The 16,136-nt window shown below is 37.2% G+C and overlaps 1 protein-coding gene across 1 annotated transcript in view; it reads left to right on the top strand.

Moving 5' to 3' along the window:
* The window catches only part of shank2b (SH3 and multiple ankyrin repeat domains 2b), a 971,122-nt gene that overhangs the window by 874,176 nt on the left and 80,810 nt on the right, over window positions 1-16,136 (top strand). The window contains exon 26 of the mRNA XM_028793812.2: window positions 850-3,268. Within this exon, the coding sequence (XP_028649645.1) occupies window positions 850-3,268 (2,419 nt within the window). The remainder of the gene's footprint in view (window positions 1-849; window positions 3,269-16,136) is intronic.

Below are 16,136 nucleotides of genomic sequence, written 5' to 3'. Positions count from 1 at the left end.
GATATTGTTGGAGTGGAGCATGAGTGCCCTGTGCCCCCATAAAATGGGAACGCAGGACACCCATGACTGCCCTGGCATGTAACGAGTAAGTGATGACAACTGGAATTATGTGTCTGTGGCCAGTGTTGGTTATGTGCTCCACCCGTGGGGTTCCAGTCTGCAGATGATCATCCTCCCTCAGCTCCATCACCTGACCCAGAATCCCAACCCTATTAACCCCCTCAGGGCCCCCTCCCCCTACATGATTAGGGTTGGCATCGGATAGGGTTAGCTGATCCCTTAGTTCCCCAGTAATCTGCCATACAGTATGAACAATGCAGTGAACAGGGTGTCAGTCCATCTCAGAGACTCAACACACAATGGTAGAAAATGAAAATAATAAACACATGAGCAGAGAACATACATCCATAGCTGCCCTTGTCAGGACCATTATTTAAACAAAGCAATTACTTTGTATACATACTCAAATTTGTGATTCACAATCAAGTCAAATTGCTTTTTATTTAGTGTTGTTGGTAAATTTCAAGGATGGTACACTGGTGTGGTGGTTTAACACTACTAAATCTTAGCTCCATGTGATCTGGATTTAGTTCCTGGTCTGATCTTGTCTGTTTTTAGTTTACATGATACATTTGTTCCCAATACTACCAGAATAAGCTAAGTCTACAAAAATTATAAAATAAAAATGCAGATTTGGAAAATAGAAGAACATGTTATCCATGATGGATGCAGTTAGAAGTCAAAGATATAATTAACGTACTTGGTTGAATATTCAAAAGTAAAAGATAATTTAGACTGGAATAATATGCAAAGCTTTAAATTATAAAGATGTTTTTTGTATTACTACAGGAATAACTGAAGAGGAGAAGCAATTTCTCACACCACCTTTGCTAAAATTTACCCGGAGCCTTTCAATGCCAGACACATCAGAGGATATTCCACCCCCTCCAGCAACTTCGCCTCCATCTCCTCCCTACAATACCCCCAAGTCACCAACAGCAAGAAGCTATGGCACAATTAGGCCGGGTTTCACCCAAAATTCTACACCAAAAGGTCCTGGGCCCAACAGATCTGAAAATATAGGCACTATCCGAAGAGATAAAGGAATGTATTACAGGCAAGATTCTGAACAATATGATGCAGATGAGGCTTACAAGCAAAATGCTTCTAATCAGCAAAACTTTAGAAACAGAAGGGCCCAGATGCCAGAAAACCCATATTCAGAAGTTGGGAAGATGGGAAACAAAGCAGTTTATGTGCCTGCAAAGCCAGCTAGACGGAAGGGGACATTGGTAAAACAATCCAATGTGGAAGACAGCCCTGAAAAAACTTGTTCAATTCCAATCCCAACAATCATTGTCAAGGAGCCATCTACCAGCAGCAGTGGGAAAAGCAGCCAGGGAAGCAGTATGGAGATTGATACCCAAATGTCAGAACATCCGGGGCAGCTCAGACCTGAAGATAATTTAAATTTTAGCAGTCCTTTCGCAGCTGCAATTGCTGGTGCAGTAAGAGACAGAGAGAAAAGGCTAGAAGCCCAAAGAAATTCACCAGCTTTCCTTTCAACAGATTTGGGAGATGAAGATGTGGGACCTACACCAGCCCCTAGACTAAGACATTCCAAATCAATTGACGAAGGAATGTTTAGCAATGATGAACGTTTGAGAACTCTTATGGCTTCTAACCTGCTAGCCCTTCCTCGTGGAAATGTGACAGCCTTCAGCAGTCCAGAACCTACCTATCCAAAAGAACCTATTAACACAAGGACAGTGAATGCTCCTTCTAAAGGTGAGACCACTGAAGTAAGTACTGGAGCTGATAAAAGTTATAATTCTAATGGAAATAATTATGTGCATCCAGTCACTGGCAAGTTGCTTGATCCCAATTCTCCTTTGGCTCTTGCTTTGGCTGCAAGAGACAGAGCAATGAAGGAGCAAACACAAGTGGCTCCTGCAAAGAATGAGCCTGGAAAGGCAGACCTTAACAAGCCACTTTTTATTGACACTAAGATGAGGTCCAACATGGAAACTACTTTCCCTGTAACAGCCACTATAAGTCGGCCAAATCAAAGGGCTGCACTCAAAAGGCAAGCAACGGAGGCCAAATATGAATGTGAACCAGCAAAAGAGGAGAAGAAGCCAGAGGAGAAGATGAACATGTTGATCAACATTGTAGATACCTCACAGCAGAAATCAGCAGGGCTATTAATGGTTCACACAGTGGATGGAGCTAAAACTGAAGAGAACAGCTTGTCAGAAAGTGAAAAGGAGGAAGCTGTGACAGCAGACAATGCTCCATCAGAGCTACGTGACACTAGCCAGGCAGCAATTGAGCCCAGTCCACCTGTGGTGAACCCTCCAGTCAGTTTGGCCTCTACAAAAACTATAATCACTATCAGCTCAGTCGATGAACCAGTTGTGCTACCCTTCCGTATACCCCCTCCTCCTCTGGCATCAGTAGACATTGACGAGGAGTTTGTTTTTACTGAGCCATTGCCTCCACCACTGGAGTTTGCAAACAGCTTTGACATTCCCGAAGATCAAGCGGCAACTCCTTTATTAGTGGACCTGCTAAAGCAAAGGAAAAATGGGGCAGCTGGTCCCACATTAACAGCGTACAATCCCCATGCAGTTGCTGTAGCGGTGGCTACGGCTACAGCAAACACTTTAGAAAGCAAGAAGTCAGTTAGTCTTTCGAACTGCATGCCGCCAACATTTGTGCCACCCCCAGAGAATTTTGATAATGTTGCAGACTCTGGGATTGAGGAAGTGGATAGCAGGAGCAGCAGTGACCATCATTTGGAAACAACCAGCACTATCTCAACAGTGTCCAGTATTTCCACCTTGTCTTCCGAGGGTGGGGAGAACCTGGATACCTGTACTGTCTATGCAGATGGGCAAGCATTTCTGGTTGACAAGCCTCCCGTACCTCCAAAACCAAAAATGAAGCCCATAATTAACAAAAGCAATGCACTTTATAAGGATGCCCTAATTGAAGAAAACATTGACACTTTTGTGATTCCTCCCCCGGCACCTCCTCCACCCCCAGGGGGTGCTCAGACAGACACTGCTAAGTCCCCACAGCAAAGGACCTCAAAACTTTGGGGTGACCCACCAGATGTTAAAAGCCCCCCTACCCCCGACCCCAAGGCAAATGTAATTAGCGAACTCAATTCAATATTACTACAAATGAATCGAGACAGGACTTCCAAGCCAGGAGACGCATTGGATTCTCCAACAGGGTCCAGAAGCACAAACTTTGGAGTAAGGTAATCTTGGCACGTTGTTTTAAATTAGGTGCTTTTCTTTTCGTTAAACTTCACCATCTTTGCTATAATTTGCTTTTGTAAACACAGTAAAGGGCATTTATATGTTTTTATTAAAATAATATGCTTTATTGAAAATAAAGATTACTTTTTCCTTTTAATACGAATTCAAATAAAATTACAGAGAGAGGAGATGAAAGGCTGAATAAAATGAAATTATCTTCATTTGAGGCTTAAACTAGAGTCAATGAATGACTTTTTGCATTAGAATATTATGGTATTAATTTATTGGCATTATACTTTGTTCTCCAGGTTTAAAAAAATAGATGTTCAATTACATAACAAACTATTGCAGAAGTTTTAGTTAATAAGCAAAAAATATGTGTTTGCCCTGTTCTTAACAACAAAAATATAAGCTTTTTTCACTATAGCACGGAATGTAGGCTGAGAATGCTTGTACTTAAATAGTATTTTAACAGTGAATTATAAACTGTACCGCATTTACATGCATAAATGCACAACTTGTGTTAAACAAACACTTAAACAGAAGCAGTCTCCATTATTAACAAAGACAAATCATGATGATATAAAATCCATTAAAATTAAAGTTGAGATACAGCCAGAAGGAAAGTTCTTATCAAAAGTATTCCTGAATGGAATTAAACCTCTGAGGGGCTGAGCTTTGACTCCCAGGCATTCTATAGCACACTCCATATGTGCCGGACAGTCTAATAGGAAGCAGAATCAGTCCCAAGGCTTTTATTCTGGTTCAGAACGTAACTGGTAATTGTTCCTTAACTATGTCTTGGAAGAATTTAAGACATTAAAATATTTGAGAAAATTCATTCTACATCCAAAATACGTTCAGAAATTGATGATTATTCAAATAGTTAGACTAATTATTTAAAAGAAAGAGCATGCGTTACCTAATATAGGTAATGTATTAAATACAGAATGTAATGTCTCTCAATTCTGTGCCTAAAATTATGAGGATAAAAGCTAAATGTAGGGAAAGCTATTCTGCCATGCTGAACAGAATCAAAACGAGCTAAAAACAATTTTTGTCTGCCGACCACTATTGATATCTTTGTTAATAATGAGTGCTTGTTAGAAGATTGCACTTCTAGACTGCTTTGACTAGAGGGGAGTGAAATGAGCTACAGTAATGAAAAATAGTAGCACCTGCCCACTGTACTACTTCTAATACACTATAGCATGTTCTGTAAATTGTTTTGTATTTTTTATTATTTTCTTGGAATAAGCAAATCAGAAAACTGCCAGCAAAAAGCGGGATATTAGTATATACAACATGAAGAATTGATTTCAGAGAAGAAATGGCCGTCCTTCCCATAGGAAACTTGCAGACTGAGATGGGGTGTTTCTCCTTTGTGGGGAAAAAAATACAACTGTACAATTCAATGATAACTGCTGATATTTCTGAAAGGGGTTGTTTTGGAAGCAGAGGAAATTATGGACCATATTCAGAAATCCCGCAGGAGACACTGATGTCATTCCTACAAATTGCTTACCAATTTTCATTTGGGGGCACAGAAAAAATGTGGTGGAGAGGGATAGTGCCCACCTCAGCCCCCTCTAATGTCGGCCCCTCAGCTCAGTGAATTTGTTTTGAAAAAGCGTATGTCATTAGGCACTCTTGGACACAAAGTGTACTTTTCTACATATATGTAAGCTCTGCACTGTAGCCATCTTTAACATGTTGCAGCCCTTTGGCCACTCGATAATGAGTTCAAGGGAAGGGCTCTATCTGCTATAATGATATAGTACTAAGCCTTTATTTTACAAGTTTAATAAATCTGCTGATATATCATAACTCTAAAGTCTTAATTGTTCTAAAAACTTTCTGGGTATAAAATGAGCCCAGAAAATGTTCTTAAATAGGGTTTAGTTAATGCAGCTTAACAGCAGTGGCTGATATACAGTACATTTGCGGGCAGAGTTATGGTGCGGCCAGGGTTGTTGCCCTGGCTTAAGTTTATATTTCGTTTGTTGAATCTTTTTGTTGCCTTTTTTAAACATAATTGTGTGTATTGTATTATTAATTCTGTTTATGGCTTTGTTTTTCTCCTTTTTATTTATTTGATATTGTATTGTTTATTAATTATTGTGTAATTTTGTATTATGTTAACATTGTGTATATTAGTCTTTGTCATGGACAGCACAGTTGTGCAGTGGTAGGCACTGGCGTCTTGTAGTAAAGAGACTGGGATTTGCATCCGAGATGTTCCCAGTATGGAGTTTGCATGTTCTCGCTCTGTCTGCTTGGGTTTCCTGCCAGAAAGGTGAATTGGCATTACAAAATTGGACTTAATGTACAGTATGCGTGTTCACTCTGTGATGAACTAGTGTCCTGTCCAAAGGTTTCTCCTGCCTTGTGCCCTATGATTGCTGAGACAGGCTGCTTTGACATTGCTGGTTTTTGATTTACTATTCTTGTTTTTATATACTGGCTTTTGACCACTGCCTCATGTTAAAGGTAGTTGGATTATAGAGCCTTTGTCCCATTTTTGAGCCGCTGCAGGCTGTAATCCTACATTTTGAGCTTGGAGTTAGCCTGACCTTGGTGGTGTGGGCCTACTCTGCGGAACCAGACCAAGGTCAATCACTGATCTGGGTTGTGGTTTTTTGAGGCCTGACCCCCTTTTTTGAGTGGTAGGATCATAACAGGCAGAGCTAATTACATACAGTATCTGCTATATGTCAACCTCAAATAAAAAATTAAAGAAAAACAGAGTTGTAGCAAATGTGTTTTCTTCTGTACAGTTTGTTCTGTTGAATTACAAAGATGTTGAGTTTCCACAATCATTAATGGTATAACTGAAAGTATTTGAGTATGATTTTGTCAGCCCAGGGTACATTTTCACTCCTTAGTATTCAGGTCCTTGAAACCTATTCTGTTAACCATTAGGGCTAATCCTCAGTAGGTCTTAACCTCCCACATTGTGAAATGCATGGTGCTGTTAATAAATTCACTTAGTTTGTGGTTTTTGCATTTTTGCGAGTTTTCTGTCTTCTAAATAATAATTTACAGTATGTATACTATCATAAAGCGCTCCTGCCTTGCAGTTAGGAGACCCGGGTTCGCTTCCCGAGTCCTCACTGCGTGGAGTTTGCATGTTCTCCCCGTGTCTGCATGGGTTTCCTCCAGGCGCTCCGGTTTCCTCCCACAGTCCAAAGACATGCAGGTTAGGTGCATTGGCAATTATAAAATGTCTCAAGTGTGTGCTTGTTGTGTGTGTGTGTGTGGGCTGTCGTCCTGCCCGGGATTTGTTTTCTGCCTTACGCCCTGTGTTGGCTGGGATTGGCTCCAGCAGACCCCCATGACCCTGTAGTTAGGATATAGCAGGTGGATAATGGATGGATGGATACTATCATAATTGATCTCACTGTGTGTAATGGTTGTTTTTAAATGTTACTAATACGTTCGTTTTTTGAAGCCACTTAATTAATTTGATAACAAATTATTAATACATATCATAAAAACAGAAAATACCATTCTGGTATATTATGGGCATGATACATGGATCATCAAACAAAAAAAAAAAGTTACATTGTCTTTGTAGAATAATGTGGAATAATCTGCACGCTCATGCCCTGCCTAAGCTGGTGGCACACTAGACCTGACTTCAAAGAATCGCATCCCTTCTTTAAAAATAAACTTTAAGAAATCATGTTAGTTAGGGGCTAATATATTTTCCTATATTATTCTCTAAAATGATTTGTGTTTTGGTGTTTTGGTTTGGTCTAAAAAAAAAAGAATCCAAGCAAAAGCAAAATTCAAAGCAAAATCACATAACTAGAAAAAGTGAAAAGGAACAACAACATTTATTTCAATAGTACATGTTAATACACAATGTACAGTAGCTCAAAGTGCTTTACAAGATGTCAAGGAAATAACTACAAGAAAAGTAAAAGCAAATTAAATAAGAATAATAATGTCTAAATAACAAAAAATAAATAAATATGCTTTTATACCAAATAGAATATAATTAGTAGAAAGGTGTTGTCCTTATGTATAGTATTGTTTTTTAGTCTCTGAAGAGAAGTTCAATGATATGATCTGTGGCGAAGTCAGTTAAGAGGAGTGTTAATTATTTTAGTCGTTAATTCCTTTAATGTTTTTATTGTTTTTGACACTAATGGTTTTATTGATTTTGTCACGGGGCATGCACTAAGGTTAAATGATGATTAATGTTCAGCTGCATTACTATAATCAGGAGGCCCCAGCTGAGCATGAAGAAGTAACAAAGGGAGCAGGGTAGGGTTAGTGCAGAGGATGGGGTTGGTTATATTATATATATATATATATATATATATATATAATATAGTAAAGAGAGGGAATGTGCAATTGCTTTTGGAAGACATGTTGTATCAGAGAGGAGGACAAGCTGGGAAGCATCTGTCATGCTGATTAATTTGTGGAGAGCAGGACCGAGGGCTGATGATGGCTCTGCAAGGCAGATAGTCTCTCTTTAGCTAAACAGCAGAAATATAGAACTTGCCAGAAGAGAAGAGGCCACTGAGCTGGTTGAAGCAGGGAGGTCCCAACACAGCAGCATCTGTGACAAGGCAAGGTGCCTGGTGGAGTTGTGGTGACCGGCAGAGGAGGCAGTTTGGTCTGTGGTGAGCACTAAGAGGTGGCAGACCGAGATTCAATGGGCTTCTTCAGTGGAAACTATCATTAAATCCTGATTAGAATGTTGAAAGAGTAAAGAAGGCACAAAATCGGTGTTACCTCTCCACTTTGGATTATAACTTATTTTTTGGATTTCTATTACTGTTTTGAACACTCTAACACTGATTGTTTTTACTGGGACAGATTTGTGGAGTATTTATTTATTTGGTCTATTTATTGATTTTGAATATGTACTATTTGCAACTTTATGCGCGCTTTAATTCTCATTGTATTTTATTCTGATTTTAAATTGTCACTTGTCTGCCTCATTTGCAGTGGTCCGTCCTCAGTCTACAAATTACAAGATTTCCTAATAAGAGACAATGCCTTGGATTGAAGAAAGAAACCAAATTCAAAGGCCAAAAGACTGCACAACACCTACCGGGCATTGTACCAAACATAAGTAGTTACTTATTATTTTTTAGGCTTTGTCCTAAAAAGTTCAGTGCAGAGGATCTCATGCATAGTTGGAGTATCTGCTAGATTAGTAATGATTGCATATCCATGAAGGATATGATCATTCTGTACATGTATAGTCTTTTAGGAGTAGAACTAAAATGTAGCTACAAAAAAAGCCAAACGTGAGTTTTTAATTGTTTTTTTAAAAAATGATCCACAGAGTTAGGCTGGTGTATCTCTGTTGGTAAAGTATTCCAGATTTTTGGTATAAAACAGCAAAAGACTACCTCACCATCTCTTTTATACTCTTCAAATGATAAGAAGCCTGCTATTAAAAGATCTAAGGTTACAACTTGATATGTAGTGGGACGACCTCTCCAAAATATATGCAGGAGCAAGATTATTTAAAGCTTATATACCATTAATAGTATTTAAAGTTAGTTATAAAGGACATGGGTAATAACTGTAATGATACTAAAACTAGGAAGATGTGCTAAAGTTTCTTTTTTTTCCTCAAATTCTTGCTGCTGCATTCTGAACTAACTGCAACTGATTAATGTCTTGTTAGGAATGCATTACAATACTCTGTAATATATTACAGATATATACTAGTCACGCTTCCTTTCGAAGGGAGATAAGAGAATAATTTAAAAATACTTGCTGTCTCTTGACCTACATGTACTTTCAGCTACTTTCCCCAGTATTCGTGCGCATGTGTGTATGAATGATTCTTCACTGGTGCCCCCTCTGTTGAGCACATTCCCATAAAGCCTGCTTCTCAGGCTCTCTCATTATTTTTGAGGTGGCTTTCTCACATCCTGTCCACTTGTATACTGGCTGTCTTTGAAGGTGACTCTCCGCATTCCTCCCATGCCGTTTCTCCTGCTCACACTTCCTCTATCATCGTATCGCCAAAGCCAAACTGACCAATCAAATTGCTCAAAGTGACAGGACGCATAGAATTCAGTGTTTTATTATATAGCAGATTATAAAAATATTTACATTTTTGCCAATCACTAAGATTTCAATTTTTCCTTATTAAGCGTGAAGAAAGGCATTGGATCAGAGAGCCCAGAGCGTCAGGATCATCAGGTGCTATAGATAAGTAAAGCTGCGCGTCCCCTCTGGTAGTTCACCTTGTGTTTTGAAATAGTCTAGCCTAATGGAAGTATGTACCTGTAGACTGAAAATAAGAGCGGGGCCAGAATAGATTCTTGTGGTACACCATAAAAAATATTATGGATTGCCAAACTACAATCACCACAACTACCAAACAATGTTCTTCCTGTTATATAAGACTAAAACCAATTTAAGACCCTTCTCAAGAGACTGACCAATTGTCTAAGTCGATTTATAATAATACTGTAGTCTGTGGTGTTAAATGCTTTACTCAGATTTAGAAGAACAGGAACAGATAGTGTGGCCTCTGTTAGCATTAACCCGCTGGTCGTTTACTACTCTAACCAGTTAAGTTTCTGTACTATGATTTATTCTAAAATCTGACTGAAACTTAACTAAAGAATAGAATATTTAAGTGATCATTTAATTGCTGAAATCTACTTTTCCAAGAATTTTATTTTAAATAGACAAGTTAAAGATAGCTCTAATGCTGTCAAAGATATAAGAGTCTAGATTATTTTTCTTGAACCAGAGATTAACTGCTGCTGTCTTTAGAGAAACTGGGAAGACCCCCTTATCTAATGATGAGTTAATTATGTCAAGCACACCGTCAATAAGCACATCAGATACAGCTTTAAAAAAAGCCTATTGAGACTGGGCCAAGGATTCAAGTGGAAGGTTTTAGTTGAGTAACTATTCTATGAAGTAAAACTATTTCAGTGAAATAATTTATTTCAGCAAAAAAGCATGCTGAGGCTCGACTGGATTAAATTCGGAGGAATGTATTATATTGCATCTAATATACTTCATTTTGTGTCTTAAAAATGCTTCAAAAGCATCACAGGAAGAACGAATGAAGGAAGAAATAAAAAGCTATGGGAATGAAAATAATTCAAAGAAGGCACAAAACTAAGACAAAAATTTAAAAATGAACAGTTTCAATAAAGGTAGAAAAATATGGAGAAACTATCAACGTTCAAACACAAGTGCAAAGGGAATCCATAAATAAGCTACTACAAAATCAAAATGAAAACTTTATAATCAAGTCAGTTGTCAAAACCAGGCAATCTGATAACTTAATGATCAAAACCAAAATGATAAACCAAACGCTACAACGCAAAGAGAAAGATGGGAACAAGAACATTAAGAACTTTAAGCCAAATAGTTTTAATGCCAGTGGTGACTGAGCCAACTTTGTTTTGTCCTTCAGCTACTTCAAGGATGGTGAGTTACAGAACCTGTTGCCTGTTCTAATTACACTGGTCAACAAGCATTTTGCTACTGGGATTCTTTCACCTGTACTTTAACAAATTTCACTTGCTGACTCCAAATCTGAAAACCGTTTTCGTCCAGCATGTCCCATTTTTTAGTTATGATGTTCCAGGTCTTGGACAACTAGGGTGACTGGACAGTAAAGGCGATGCGTTTCAGCATTTAAGAAATAAGTTTGGTCTCAAAAAAAGTGAAGACAAAATTAAGGAAGGTGTTTTTGTTGGCCCTGAAATCTGTGAACTGATGCTTGACGATGAGTTCAAAAAGAAACTGAAGTCAGCTGAATCAGCACCCTCATTCATGCAGGTTGTCCAGAATTTTCTTAACAAGCACAGAGCAGAGAATTATGCTGAGCTTATGGAGAATATGCTGAAAGTATATTAGCTTACAGGAGCCAGAATGTCACTGAAGACGCATTTTTTACATTCTCATCTCGACTTTTTTCCACCAAATCTAAGCGATGTTAGAGATGAATATGGGGAAAGATTTCATCAAGATATAAAGGTGATGGAAAACTGATATCAGGGAAAATTCACTCTGAGCATGATGGGTGACTACTGTTGGTTCTTGCAAAGAGAGACGAATGTGCAGTACAAACGCAAAAGAAAGTGCCTCCAACATTTTTGGGCACGCTGACCTCACTTTTATATTGAGGTAAATTGACATAAATATACTTTACCGTGTCTCTGGTATTGTCTTCTGGTTTGTTTTCAGAATAAACACATCAAAACAATTTTGGTGGGACAAACTCTAGGTATCTTTTTGAAATATTATATTGACATTCAAAAGTGTCAAAACGTCAATGATGTGTATTTCAAAAACCTGATGTGCTAGCTTAATTCCGATTTCATATATGAAATTAGTGTAAAAAACTTAATAAAGAGCTGCTCTGAAGTTCCCAGAAGCAAACAAATAATATTTTTTGTAGACCAGTGCAATGGGCCTCACCCCTCCATTACCAAAATTAATCAAGTGATTAGCATCATAATTATTCTCAGACAAAACACACCTTTAACTAGTATAAAGAACTATTAGGAGATAACTAACAGTGCAGTATTATGCAAATATCAGCTAATCCAGGTCAATCTACTGTATATTAAAAATATATAGATAAAAGAATACTTTTTAAAATAAAAGCGTGGGTGCTTTTGCTAAGATTTTATTGATTGATGAAAAGCCCCCACACTTTTATTTTACAAGTGATGTATGAGAGACTTACAGTATGTTTTACTTTTTAGTACACTTTTTAACTTAATATAAGCGTGGTTTTTAAAAAGTATTTTATGTATACAGTATATATATATATATATATATATATATATATTACTTTCAACTTTTTAGGGTTTGTTTTTGTATAATTTTGTGATCAATATTTTAACACTTTAATATATCTATCTGTTACTAGCGCCCTCTATTGGTGAAATCTTTAACTATGCTTCATATGAAAATTTCATTTCTGATTATTGATTCATGTATTGTCATCGGAAGTAAGTGTGCAAAATTTCAAGTCATTTGGACAAAAGGAAGTGGGTTAAATATCGATTACAAGATTTGTACCAACAAACAGGTGAAGTTAAAAGAAGCGTGGTAATAAAAAATAAAACAAATATAATAAGAGAGTTCCACACATTGTAGTTGCTGCTGTATAACATGTCAGCACCAAAAAGCAAGTGTCTGAAATTTCACTTTCATGGCAAAGGAAATACTTAGTAGTGTAGCAGAGGTGAAAAGGCACTTCCAGAACACAGATTTCTAGTTTGGGTTCTGGTTACAGCTATTCAAAAATATATTTAGAATTATGTATATCATTTTTGTTTTGATTTCTAGTATACATATCTTGGTGTAACATAGGACATTTGACAGACTAGTGGAGACCATTCAGTCCATCAGGTTTGTTTATTTAGCTGATAGCTAAGCTGTTCCAATAGCTCATCCAGATACTTCTTAAAGGTTGACAGCTTAAACTACATGTCTCCGTAGTTTGTTCCAGATTCCCATATCTCCTTTGGGTAAAGAAGTACTTCCTGGCTTTAATCCTAGTTGCATTTAATTTTCACTGGTGTCCTTGAGTGCATGATTCACCTTTAAGCTGAAGGAATCCTCCTCTATCTACTGTACTTTATCAAAACTTTTGAGGATTTTGAACACCTCAATTAGGTCCCCATGCAGTCTCCTCTGCTCAAGATTAATCAGGTTTAATTGTCTGAGTATGTCAGGGTACAACCTGTCCATAGGTTCTAGGGTGCACCTGGTTTGTCTCCTCTTCATAGCTTCAAGTACTGCTATGTCTTTCTTGTAGCGAATTGACCACAACTGCACACAATACTCAGATGGTCTCACTCGTGCATTTTATAATCTAAGTATAACGTCCCTCAATATATATTCAACAGTTTTTGCTGATATAAGCTAACATTTCATTTTCTTTTCTAATTTCTTCCGTGCATTGCTTAGACAATGAAAATGTTTAGTCAACATAAACCCCTAAATCCTTTACAGAGGCTGATTCCTGTAAGACAGTGTCTCCCATTTTGTATTTACTGTATAACTGAAGTTTCTTTTGCTTATGTGTAACACTTTGCACTATTCTATTTCAAAGAGCGTTGTTTAAGATTTCCCCCATGGTCTGAAGCTTGTCCAGGTCTTTTGAATTCTTTTTTACTGCCTCCTCAGTGTCTGCCATTCCTCCAATTTAAATGCCAACTTCAAATTTCACAAGTGTACTAACTACAGTATACTAGAATCATTAATATAAATCAGAAAAAGTAACAGTCTAAGGACACACTCCTCAGAACTCCACTGATGACCTCACTGTAAGTGGAGCATTCCTGATTCGTGTGGAATTGCCTTTATTCTCCAACAGAAATACATTGACTCAAAGAATTTTTACAAATGAGAGGAGATCATTAATACTTAATTATGTCCCAATATCTCACATTTAGATATATTTTCAAAAAGTTGCCATGTTTTCCACTTCCGGCACATGACTCAGCAGTTTGTTTCAGAATTACACTTTGTGTGCAGAAATACTTTCTGGACTTTGTCTTAAGTGCACTTCCTCATGTTTTTCAGTAATGTCTTCGGGGGTGTGATTTGCTGTTTGAATGAAATAATTAAATTTTTTGATATGTCTAAGAATTTCAAGACATGGATGAATCCTGCAGGCAGCGCTAGCTCCCTCCCTTGTTGGAATAAGTTTGTAATTGTGGCATGTTACATAACCCGAAACTATATAGATAAAATATAAAAAAGCGATACCCCTCCCTTAGTGATACGGCAGTAAGAAATCACATAGGAGAAATAACTTAGCTTTCTTTAATGATGGTTTACGTGGCATAACAGACAAGGAAGTCATGAAAAAACCTTGTGTAGAGTTTGACATTTTCGTCGCTGCATTGGAAGGATTTTTCCGGATCGGATGACGGTATCTGTTATCCGTCCGTCGGCTTCAAAGGTGGGCCAGGCAATGTTCCAAGACTTTATACTGTTTCTCCATGTGCAGGCTCCCACTTAGGTAATTCATGCCATTCCAAACAAGGAAAAGAAGATCTAATCCTGACTCTGACACACAGAAATAGTACAATGCCCATTTCACAGTTTGTCCTTAACTTGTCTTGTCTTATGCTTGCCTAGCAGTTCTAAATGATGATCCCCTGTGTGCTAAATCTGGCCTTGTTTTAGCTGTACATGTGAGTGGATTTATAAAATATTTTTTGTACAGAGCACAGTGACATATTAAACTTGCTCCCTGTTGCTCCCTGTAGGACTATGTTGCTGAACTTGAATTTATACTAGCTATATTACCCAGGTTCAGCCAGGAAATTTTATAATACAATGGGCCTCAGTTATAATGGTACTTTTCTGTATACAATATTTATATTTTTTCCCGTGGCTAATATTGGTTCTGTGGAACTTCTATCTGTTGAACATGCTACATGCAATTGCCCGTGAGTGGAAGATTTCTGCTGTAGATCAATTCCTGCTTTTCCTGGTTAATTGGCTTTTGTTGATGGATATTGCAAATGAGAAATTTAAAGGAATCTATATTCCTATTCTTTTGAACTGAAATAGGTAATCAGTAAGAATAATGTTTTTAATTTTGAGTACATATTACTATCATAATTAGATGTTTACAATTTTTATTTTTAATTTTTCACCCAAGCATTTCTTTCCATGCTTTTTATCAGTTGTATGTTCAAGCTATTTTTTTCTTTGACAAACCCACAGCCAGATAATATAGTTATAACAATGAATTTCACTTTAACTTACTATAAACAGGTATAACATTTATATACTGCATATGTACATGGCCCATGTAATGAACCTTATGTTTTAAACACTACACAGAACAGAACAGGAAAAAAGAAATAATTTACTGAACTATGAACAGCATGGACCATGGAAAGTCTCTATAGTTGGTGGGAACTGAAGTGAGAGGGTCCTTGGTGGTGTTGGTGTGAAAGAGATTGCAGCAGAATTCCATTTTAAAGGATATCTCCGATAGCATTTGGTAATGTTACAAAGGTGATTTAAAGTTCATTCTTTCAAAGCTATATAAACTGCTAAAAATTTGACTCTCCATTAGCATCAAGGCCTAAAATTAGTACTTGCCTTAGTATACAATCTGTTTGAATAAATGTCTATAAATGAAAAAACAAGATTACCAATTACTTTTACTCATTTAAAAGCACCATCCAGTTTTCTTCTTATTACATTTTGAAAATAGGAATCTCCATTCATCAAACTTCAAAGAGAGCTTAATGCTGATTGGTATTGCAAATAATGATAATTTGAAGGTGGACAACAGTGTTGGCTTTTTATAAACACAAGGCTGTGCACTGATAAAAGATGTAGTGTAATCAGTTCATTTCAGATTTATCGTCACATATGGTGTACACCGTAAAATGAAGTGCATGTATGGCCATGTGCATCTCATCTCCACTCTCCGGTTGGTTTCCTGAATCTCACTTTGTAAATGATGTCAAATATAACCTCACAATAGGTAATTAGTAAAATAGCTGGGTTTCCTTTTGAGTACATTACATTTCACGTGAATTTGCATTGGCGAAAACTTACTAAAAACAAGTATTTGGCTTAAGAAAGAAAGAACAAAAGATTGCTCCTTAAGTGTTTAGCAACACTGCATATACTAGTTTTGGCAACACATTTCTCAGAAAAGACTCTAGATTAAAATAAAATAAATAAATGTTGTAAATTCAACATGTCTAAACACAATCCAAGATGAGACAAAACAATGGACTCTAAAATGTACGCTGTAATCCAGTGAAACAATGGCGTTGTTATCCCAATGTAGTCGAATTAAATGCATGACTTGCTACGGTACCTTTGATGACATGCTGTGTTTGTCGATGCTCTTATTTAAACTTTGTG

This window comes from Erpetoichthys calabaricus, chromosome 2 (genome assembly GCF_900747795.2).
Source record: "Erpetoichthys calabaricus chromosome 2, fErpCal1.3, whole genome shotgun sequence".
Lineage (NCBI taxonomy): Eukaryota > Metazoa > Chordata > Cladistia > Polypteriformes > Polypteridae > Erpetoichthys > Erpetoichthys calabaricus.
Note: the sequence above shows the minus strand (reverse complement) of the source record. Positions and strands in the feature narration are given on the sequence as shown.